Source organism: Nicotiana sylvestris, chromosome 9, assembly GCF_000393655.2.
Source record: "Nicotiana sylvestris chromosome 9, ASM39365v2, whole genome shotgun sequence".
NCBI lineage: Eukaryota > Viridiplantae > Streptophyta > Magnoliopsida > Solanales > Solanaceae > Nicotiana > Nicotiana sylvestris.
The window spans coordinates 135,979,444-135,989,703 of NC_091065.1; the positions used below are offsets into that span (position 1 = coordinate 135,979,444).

General features: G+C 40.9%; 2 protein-coding genes across 2 annotated transcripts; both read left to right on the forward strand.

Moving 5' to 3' along the window:
* Nucleotides 1-6,492: 6,492 nt before the first annotated feature.
* On the forward strand, nucleotides 6,493-6,903 carry LOC138878276 (uncharacterized). Its single transcript, XM_070157943.1, has one exon. It carries the CDS (start codon nucleotides 6,493-6,495, stop codon nucleotides 6,901-6,903), a length of 411 nt encoding a protein of 136 aa, XP_070014044.1.
* A 2,503-nt stretch (nucleotides 6,904-9,406) lies between these two features.
* On the forward strand, nucleotides 9,407-9,922 carry LOC138878277 (uncharacterized). Its single transcript, XM_070157944.1, has 2 exons — nucleotides 9,407-9,582; nucleotides 9,694-9,922. Exons 1-2 carry the CDS (start codon nucleotides 9,407-9,409, stop codon nucleotides 9,920-9,922), a joined length of 405 nt encoding a protein of 134 aa, XP_070014045.1.
* Nucleotides 9,923-10,260: the final 338 nt, after the last annotated feature.

Genomic DNA, 10,260 nt, shown 5'->3' on the forward strand with positions numbered 1-10,260 from the left:
ACGGGTCGAGCAAGAATACCCGATAATTATGAACTAGTACCATGCAAGGTACTATATGACAACGATAGCATAATATATAAAGTATATATGAAGTATTTTACAAAAATAAATAGAATTTTAAGTAATTTATGGTAATTTTTAAATTATGCGGGTAATTGGTTAATTACCAGATAACGAAACATTACCTAGTTAACTAATAAGTGGATACAAATTTACTAAAATACACCACCCTCCCATGTGGCACAAGACCACTAATTAGGAAGATTACTCATTAAATAAAGGTATAGGTGTCTAAGTCTAAGTAACTAACAAGATAAGTCTTAAAAATTCAAAGAATCTTGATATAGCAATTTACTATCAAAATCCAATATGAGTCAAAATGATCCAACAAAGTTTATTCTTTCCAAACATCAAAAAAAAACAGAAACATTAGAAACTTTCAATTCCAAGCCAAATTTCGTTCAAGTAACAGATGCTTGAAGCAAAACTTCAGGAACAAATTTAACCTTTAACTTAAATCCTTTCTTGGTTCACAAAAACAGAAAACCTTTCGTCCATTCTTGCCAAATTTAGCTTGGCTTGAAATCAAAAAAAAACTTAGAAAATAGCAAACATTTCGTTCCAAAATTTTAAGAACCAGACACAATTTTTGTTCGTGAATCTCTAAGGAGCAGGGGCCAAATTCGTTCGGTCAACGAAAGTTTTCCAACAAAATATTATACGGAGTTTTCCCTACTCTAGGTATATTAAGGCCCTTCCTTTATTCATTTGGCATGGTCCAATTATACTGAAGAAACGAGCAAACGCACAGTTTTAATAAATTATTCTATTAATATAAATAGTAGGGGTGTCTATACTCTTGATTCCCCATGAAAAATATTATTATCTTCTGTTCATAGGTCTCAGAATAATACACAGTTGAAAAGGTTTATCCGGGAGGAATATTGAGATTATTACGTATTTTTCATGCATCTCACTCATTTATACATGTGCATTGACCCATGACCAGATGGCGTTATATGTGCGTATATATGTAAATATATGTATATGGGATATGGAAAAAGGTTATGGCGTTATATACGCACCACCACCTAATCAACTGGTATATGATGATAATGTCGCCCACAGTGGCTGAAATATGACTCAGACGACGTTGTATACGCTTATATATATATATATATATATATATATATATATATATATATATATATATATATATATATATATATATATATATATGTGTGTGTGTGTGTGTGTGTGGGAAGAGGTTATGGCGTTATATACGCACTACCACCTGATCAGCTGGTATATGTTGATGATGTGCCCACAGTGGCCGAGACGATATGATGGGACGCCCTTAGTGGCTTGATGATATTATGTACACCCATACCTTTGCACGGCACGACATTTATACGCATGTGCATGATATTATAAACATTTCAGATTTTACAGATTTATTCAGATTTAAAGGTATTTTTGTATTCCATGTTTAATCTATGTCTTTTACGTACTTATTTTCATGCCTTACATACTCACTATATTTTTCGTACTGAGGCGTTATTTAACGGGGCTTGCATTTCTTACCCGCAGGTGCAGGTAGGCAAGCTGACGGTCCCCCTTCTTAGGATTCTTGATCAGCGAGAGTTGGCGTGCTCCACTTGATCCGGAGCTGCTTTTGTTTTGGTACGATACGTTTATATATATATATATATATATATATATATATATATATATATATATATATATATATATATATATATATATAGGTATGACATGGCTCGGTCCCGTCTTTGTATAGTTATGTTTCTGTTAGAGGTCTGTGGACAGTATGTCTAGTTGGGTTGTATGTGACCTTGTCGGCTTTCAGTTTTGGATGTATTGTTGTCTATAACAACCTTGCCGGCTCGCCCACTGTATTCTGCATGTATACGTACATATGCTTTGATGGCAGGTTTCTTTCACATATGTTATTTTTGCAATGCAGCAGATGTTATTCAGGTTCATATCTTAGACGCATGCTTAGGGGTGTTTGACATGTAGGACTCAGGCACTCATCGCGGCCCATCGGTTTGGGTCGTGACAGAGGATTAACAAGAACCTTAAGAGGTATTATATTGATCGATTAAAAATCTAAGGGTTTATTATTTCCCGAGTCCGATATTTGGACTAGACACTAAAAGTTATACAATCAGATTTTTCACAAGTAAAGACGGAATAAAATTCAACACGAGCCAATAGGGAAACAAAGGGATCCTTCTATATTTACAAGAGATGGTTACAAAATATAACTATAACATCCGCGAGAGGTACTTACACAGGAATAAAGAAGCAAAAACAAAAGCTAAGAACTTAATCTACTTTAAAGACCACGTCCTTGAGAGCGTCATCTTTGCGAACCTCCTTCCCAGGGACCAAATTTTGATCTTTGGAAATGTTTGTGTGCACGAAGAGATTTAGGGTAGAAAGCCCTCGATAAATGTAACTATGTCTCCAGCAGCAGGGGTCGTAGCGCCAAGTTAAGATCATGTGTTAGAAATATATAAATTACTCGCGGCTCGCAAGCTCGCCGTGGTTCAGACATTTTGGATTGATCTGTGCTTTAAAAGTTAAGAAACTAAATTTTCCAGAAAATGCGCAATTCTGCGGTCCATTATGCAGTCGCATAATAGGTATGCGGACCGCATAGTCGCCGCAAAACCAGTCAGTGTGTTGGTTAATATTAGGTTAACTATGCGGCCAATTATGCGATCGCATAATCGGTATGCGGGCCACATAGTCATCGCATAATTCCCTTGAATATTTTGTGAAGGCAATTCTGCGGTGCATTATGCGACCGCAGAACAAGTAAGTGGACCGCATTTCCGTCGCATACCCGGGCAGTGTGCCCAGTTTTTGGGACCATTTTTGCGGTCCATTTTGCGGATGGCATGTTAGGTATGCGATCGCAGATCTGAGTCGGGGCTCCAGTTTTCTAAATTTTAAACTCGACCCCTTGTCGTTATATCCTGCGCAATAGTTCATTTTGAGACTAATTCCTGACATTTTTAAAGTGAGAGAGAGAGAGAGGTCTAAGAGAGGGAAAGTGCTTCCCATCAAAATTACCTCATGAATCCTTGTTAAATCATTGAAGACAATCAAGTGAGGGACCTAAACCTTCATCCCAAGAGGTAAGACTTCATCACCTCAGCTCTTATTTTTACACATAGCTACAAGGGGTCGTTAGTGAGGTAATTCATGGGGATAATGGGGATTGCATTGCATGCATGTGTTCTTGAAAAATATGAGGAATTATAAATAAAGAGGCATGGGTAATGGGCTAGTGTAATCTTGCATAAAAGAACCATAAGGCCTTAATGAACACTAAATGCTTGATAAAATGCTCAAGAAAGCTTAGATTATGATCTTTTCTTGATTATGAGTTAAATTGTGCTATATTGCTTAAATAGATTGAAGTGCGAACATTCTGGAACGTTATAGGATTAAGAAAAGCTCGGTTGAGGTATATATGGCTAAAATCCCGTCTTTTAGAAATTAAGTTTTATCGGTAGTTGTGTGAATACGGTAAGATTAAAATTGAATTGTTGTATTGATTGTTATTTCACTTGATCTAGTGTTGTAACCTTATATGCGTGGAAAGTGTGTCTCAATATGATCAATATGTTATTCTTGATAACTTGAAAAGGGGCAAGGACTATGAATCATGAATTGAAATTCTTTGACCTTAAATTGAAATTGAAGCTGCATATGTTGTGCCATCTATATGTAGTCTCCTCTATGCCTACAATTTTAATTGCTTTTGTGTGCACTTATTATCCTAAATTATAAATCTAACATTGAAATTGGGAATGATGTGAAATATGGCCTAATGCCAAATATATGACGTGATAGTTGTGGCCCCAAGTGCCTATGGAATGATATATGTGAAACAAAGATTGAATTGAGATGATTGATGGAAAAGTGAAAACGCCTTGGTAAGGCGGCCTAGCCGATCGGGCCAAGATCGGACGTCATGCCGCACACATGGTGTTAATATGTTGATATTGAACCTCGGATAAAAAGGAGAAGTGAGTTTGTGATTGAGGTGTATGTCTCAAATGAGGCAACCTAGCTGATCGGGTCGAGATCGAACTCCGCTCAAGCTAGCGGTGGTATGGCGAACAAGGATGAACAGTATGAAAAGCCTCAAACTAAAGGCTATGGAAACATAATGTAAATAATTGCATGATTCTTCTACATTGATAATGTTGTGATCGTTTAAAGCTATTGAGTTATACTTGTGATTCTTTATGTTTGGTATGAAAGTTCTTTCTAACTAGATGGTGTCTAGTTATACATACTAGTACTATTCCATGGTACTAATGCCTTTTTGTCGGGGGCACTACATTTTTAAATGAATGTAGGTGGCTCCATTGCAGGTAGTGTCGATCGCGCGTAGCGGAGTACCTTCTTCACGAAATCTTGGTGAGCCCCTTTCTCCTTTAAGGGGTTATATTGCACATCTTTTATTGTAGACTTCTACTTTTGAGGTATAGTCGGGGCCTTATTGCTGGCATTGTCATACTTGTCTTTTACATCCTTATAGGCTCCGTAGACATATGTGTGGGTTATGTACAGGCTTTGGATGGGTCTACAAACTATGATTTAATTCTAATTCTCGCTTTTCTAAAGTGTATTTGTATGAAATCTTGGAACTTATCGACGGTTTAATGTTGTGATATAAAATGAACTAACATTGTAGAATGCACTATCTTTCCTTGTCTAAATAAATGAATGAGAGCATGGTTTCCTTATTCATATCAAGTTGGGTAGGAAGTGTTTTATAAGGCTTGCTCAGTTGGGTTTGCTCGATTAAGCGCCGGTCGCGCCTCCCAAGGTTGGGGCGTGACAAACTTGGTATCAGAACCTAAGGTTTTAAACTGTCCTAGGATGTCTCAGAGCTGTGTCTAGTAGAGTCCTTCTTATCGGTGTGTAGTCGACCACATCTATAAGTTGGAGGCTACTTGGGCATTTAGGAATAACACCCTTGTTTGATATTCTGGATCGTGCGGTGAAACTGTTCCCTCTCTAATTATTGCATTGTTCTATCTTTCAGTAAATGACACCTAAGAAGAAAGCGCGAATTGGCCAGGAAGCCAATGCTAATGCCACTTCAGGAGTGGCTGATGATTCACTGCTTGATACTGTGGGTGAGGGTAGCCGCCCTGATATCACTCTACCTGATTCTTCTATTCCAGAGTAGACTACCCCAGTTCCTACACCTGTGGAGGGTACCACTATCCCTCCCGTTGATACCTCTGTCCCGCCTCCAACCCCAATTTTCGGTTCTGGTATTTCTGATGGGGATCTTAGGAGAGCTATTTAGATGTTGACCCAGCTAGTGGCCTCTCAGGCCTAGAGGTCAAATGTTGCGCCCAGTTCATCCAGCTAGCAAGGGGATTCTACTAGTTCTAAGGTGAACAGATTTCTTCAGTTAGACCCTCCGGTGTTCACAGGTGCCAATCCAGAAGAAGACCCTCAGGATTTCATTGATGAGATACACAAGACCCTTAGGGTTATGCGTACAACTGAGACAGAGGGAGTAGAGTTAGCTGCCTACCATTTGAAAGGGGTGGCCTATTCGTGGTTTGAGTTGTGGGAATATTCCCATGAGGAGGGGAGCCCTCCGGCGAGGTGGAGCGAGTTTGCTGATGCCTTTATAGATCATTTCCTGCCCGCTGAGACAAGGGCAGCCCATGCAGCAGAGTTTGAAAATTTGAAGCAAAGTAACAGAAGTGTGTGGGAGTACCACATAGAGTTTGCTCGCTTGTCTAAGTATGCCATTCACATGTTGCCTACAATGGAGTCCAGGGTGTGCCGGTTTGTTCAGGGCCTTAATACTTTGACTATTAATGAGGCTTCTACGGATGCATTAAATTCTGACATGAATTATGGGAAGATGGTAGCATTTACTCAGGCCACAGAGAACCGTAAATTGAAGAATAGAATGGAGAGAGAGGGTAACAACAAGGCCCGATCTACGGGCAACATGGGAGAGTCACTAGGTGGGGAAGATCAGGTTTTAGGGGAGGATCATCAGGGCCTTCCCAGTCTGTTGTATAGTCTTCAGCCAGTGCGCTGCCATCAGGGCCCAGCCAGCAGCAGTGGAGTCATTTCAGGCCCGGTTAGGGCAATCGGGGATCCCATCAGCGGGGTCAGTCAGGAGAGAGGTTCCAGCAGCAGCAGAGGTCCTCGTGCCCCAGGTACGGGAAGATGCACTCAGGGACTTGCTATCTGGGGTTACATATATGCTATGGATGTGGGATGAGAGGTCATATTCAGAGACATTGTCGTGTATCCCACCAGGGAGAGGGTAGGGGCACAGCTCAGTCATCCAGTTCAGCAGCTGCTACATCTTCAGCCCCCTCCCCAGCTCGAGGTACCCCAGCACCCGCAGGGCGTGGTACAGCTAGGGGTGGTGCATAGAGTTCAGGAGGACCCAACTGGTTCTATGCTATGAGTGGATGCCAGACTACAGAGGCTTCCCCAGATGTTGTTACAGGTATTCTTACTATCCAATATCATGATGTGTATGCACTTATTGACCCCGGCTCCACCTTATCCTATGTTACCCCTTTTGTTGCAATGGAATTTGGGATAGAACCAGCTCAACTTCATGAACCATTTTTGGTGTCCACTCTAGTTGGTGAGTCTATTACAGCTGCTCGAGTTTATAGAAGTTGTGTTGTCACGATACATGGTAGGGATACCATGGCCGATCTTGTTGAATTGGGGATGATCGATTTCTATGTGATAATGGGAATGGATTGGCTTTATTCCTGCTTTGCCAAACTTGATTGTCGGACTAGAACTATGAGGCTTGAATTTCCTAATGACCCCTTATTGAATGGGAGGGAGATAATGTAGTGCCTAGAGGTCAGTATATTTCCTACCTTGAGGTCGTGAAGATGATCAAGAAGGGGTGTATCTATCATTTAGTTCGGGTTACGGACCCCAATGCCAAGGCGCTTAGCCTTGAGTCTGTACCAATTGTGAATGAATTTTTGAATGTCTTTCCAGATGAGCTCCCTGGGATTCCACCAGATAGGGAGATTGATTTTAGGATAAATGTGATGCTAGGCACGTAGCCTATATCAATTCCACCTTACAGAAGGGCACCGACATAACTGAAAGAGCTAAAGGAACAATTGAAAGATTTGCTAGAAAAGGGTTTCATCCGGCCGAACATATCACCGTAGGGCATACCGGTCTTGTTTGTAAGGAAGAAAAATGGGTCTCTGCGGATGTGTATTGACTACCGGAAACTCAACAAAGTCACAATCAAAAATAAATACCCTCTACCAAGAATAGATGACTTGTTTGATCAATTGCAAGGTGCTACGTGTTTCTCAAAGATTGACTTGCGGTTCGGGTATCATCAATTGAAGATAAGGGAGCAGGATATTCCAAAAAAAACTTTCAGAACTCGGTATGGGCACTTTGAATTTATGGTGATGTCTTTTGGGCTAACAAATGCCCCGGCAGCTTTCATGGATCTTATGAATCGAGTCTTCAAGCCTTTTCTAGACTCCTTTTTGATAGTGTTCATTGACTTCTTGTGTATTCCCGAAGTCGGGAGGACCATGCTAACCATCTCAGGGCATTTTTGTAGACTCTTCAGCAGCATCAATTGTATGCAAAATTTTCAAAATGTGAATTTTGGCTTGAATCTATCGCGTTCTTGGGTCATGTCATTTTCGGGGAAGAAATTATGGTTGATCCTCAAAAGATTGCAGCAGTGAAGAATTGGCCTAGACCTACCACTCCAACGGAGATTCGCAGTTTCTTGAGTTTGGCTGGGTACTACAGGAGATTTGTGGAGGGGTTTTCTACTCTTTCCTCTCCATTGACTAAATTGACGCAGAAAGTAGTTAAATTCCAATGGTCCGATGCTTATGAGAGGAGTTTTCAAGAATTAAAATCAAGGTTGACAACAGCACCGGTATTAGCCCTGCCAGAGGGTACAGAGTGATTTGTGGTGTATTGCGATGCTTCAAGAGTCGATCTCGGGTGTGTGTTAATATAACACGGCAAGGTTATAGCCTATGCTTCTAGGCAACTCAAGATTCACGAGAAGAACTATCCAACCCATGACTTAAAGCTGGCGGCAATAGTGTTTGCGCTAAAGATTTGGCGACATTATTTGTATGGGGTCCATGTGGATGTGTTTACGGAACATAAGAGACTTCAATATAGTTTCAACTAGAAGGAGTTGAATCTGAGGCAAAGAAGATGGCTAGAGTTACTCAAGGACTATGACATTGATATTCTCTATCACTCGGGAAATGCTAATGTTGTGGCAGACGCTCTTAGTCAAAAATCTATGGGAAGTTTGGCTCATTTGGAGGCATATCAGAGGTCGTTAGCCAGGGAGGTTTACCAGTTGGCTAGGTTGGGAGTTTGCCTTGCGAACTCTAATGAAGGAGGGGTAAGTGTGCAGAATAGGGTTGAATCATCGCTTGTGGCAGAGGTGAAAGAAAAGCTATTCAATGATCCATTGTTAGCACAACTGAAGAGAGGATTCACAAACACAAGACCATAGCTTTTTCCCTTAGCATGGATGATGGTACCCTACGGTACCAAGACCGCCTATGTGTTCCTAATATTAACGGACTTCGGGAAAGGATCATGGCATAAGCTCATACTTCCAGGTATTCCGTGCACCCAGGTTCTACGAAAATGTATCATGATCTCAAGGAAATTTATTGGTGGAACAACATGAAGAAAGATGTGGCGAACTTTGTGGCAAAATGTCTAAATTGTCAGCAAGTGAAGGCCGAACATCAAAGGCCCGGTGGATTGGCTCAAAGCATAGAAATTCCAATGTGAAAACGGGAGATGATTAACATGGATTTGGTGGTAGGGTTGCCGCGCACTCCGTGCAAGTTCAACTCAATTTGGGTAATCATGGGTCGACTCACGAAATCAATGCACTTCTTGTCAGTTAAAGCTACCGGCACAGCGGAATAGTATGCTCAGTTGTATATCAAAGAAATAGTCAAGTTGCATGGCAGTCCAGTCTCGATCATTTCAGATCGAGGGGCTCAGTTCATAGCCAACTTTTGGAAGAAATTTCAGCAAGGTTTGGGCGCATAGATAAATCTTAGCATAGCTTTTCACCCTCAAACCGACAGGCAAGCAGAGCGAACTATTCAGACGCTTGATGAATTTTGTGTGCTTGTACTCTTGATTTCAAGGGTAGTTGGGATGACCATTTACCACTCATAGAATTTTCTTACAACAACAGCTTCCATGCTAGTATCCAGATGGCACCATTCTAGGCATTGTATGGCAGGAGATGTAGGTCTCCCATTGGGTGGTTCAAGGTTGGACAGCGGAATTGATAGGGCCAAACCTCGTGCATCAAGCCATGGAGAAAGTCAAGATTATTAAGGAGGGGTTGAAAACTGCTCAGAGTCGCCAAAAGTCTTACTCGGATGTTCGTCGGAGAGATTTAGGGTTCAAAGAAGATGATTGGGTATTTTTGAAGGTTTCCCCTATGAAGGGCATCATGCGGTTTGGAAAGAAGGGAAAATTGAGTCTGAGGTATGTCGGACCATACAGAATCATTCAGAGGATTGGTTAGGTGGCATACAAGCTCGAGCAGCCACCTGAGATGTCATTGGTACACCCGATCTTTCATGTGTCTGTGTTGAGAAAGGTAGTGGGAGATCCATCCACTATTATGCCAGTTGACACTATTGAGGTTAATGAAGAGTTGTCATATGAAGAAGTTCCAGTTGCCATTCTTGATAGGCAAGTTCGGAAATTAAGAAATAAGGAAATTGCATCCATAAAAGTGTTATGGCAGAACCAGCAAGTTGAGGAAGCCACTTGGGAAGTCGAAGATGTAATGAAAAAGAAGTACCCACATTTGTTTGAATAGTCATGTAATAGCTTTTATGCATTTAGCTCCTATGAACTATTATCTTTTGATTTAATCTATGTAAAATTGTCCTGTTTTGGTTATATATATGTTGCCTATTCTGCCATAGTTAGTATTGTACGAGTTATGTTATGCCTATGGAATGTGTACCTGCTGTTAGGATGTGTTTCTGGGGCTCTCTGACAGGTGGATAAGGCCTAGATACAAAGGAAACTCTGGAAAAATTTTCGGAAATTCATGGAGTTAGCCAAATTTGTAGACTAATAGTATGTTTAGGTTGTAAAAACCAGAAGGTTGCATAGAGATTGATAATAAGCGAACCTTGATCCTCATTCGAG

What these genes read in the sequence shown, in the direction of transcription:
- LOC138878276 (XM_070157943.1), top strand. Translation starts at nt 6,493, where the DNA reads ATGAGTGGATGCCAGACTACAGAGGCTTCCCCAGATGTTGTTACAGGT.
- LOC138878277 (XM_070157944.1), top strand. Translation starts at nt 9,407, where the DNA reads ATGGAGAAAGTCAAGATTATTAAGGAGGGGTTGAAAACTGCTCAGAGT. An exon ending in AAGGGAAAATTGAGTCTGAG is followed by an intron (nt 9,583 to 9,693) that starts GTATGTCGGACC and finishes GTCTGTGTTGAG; the next exon opens with AAAGGTAGTGGGAGATCCAT.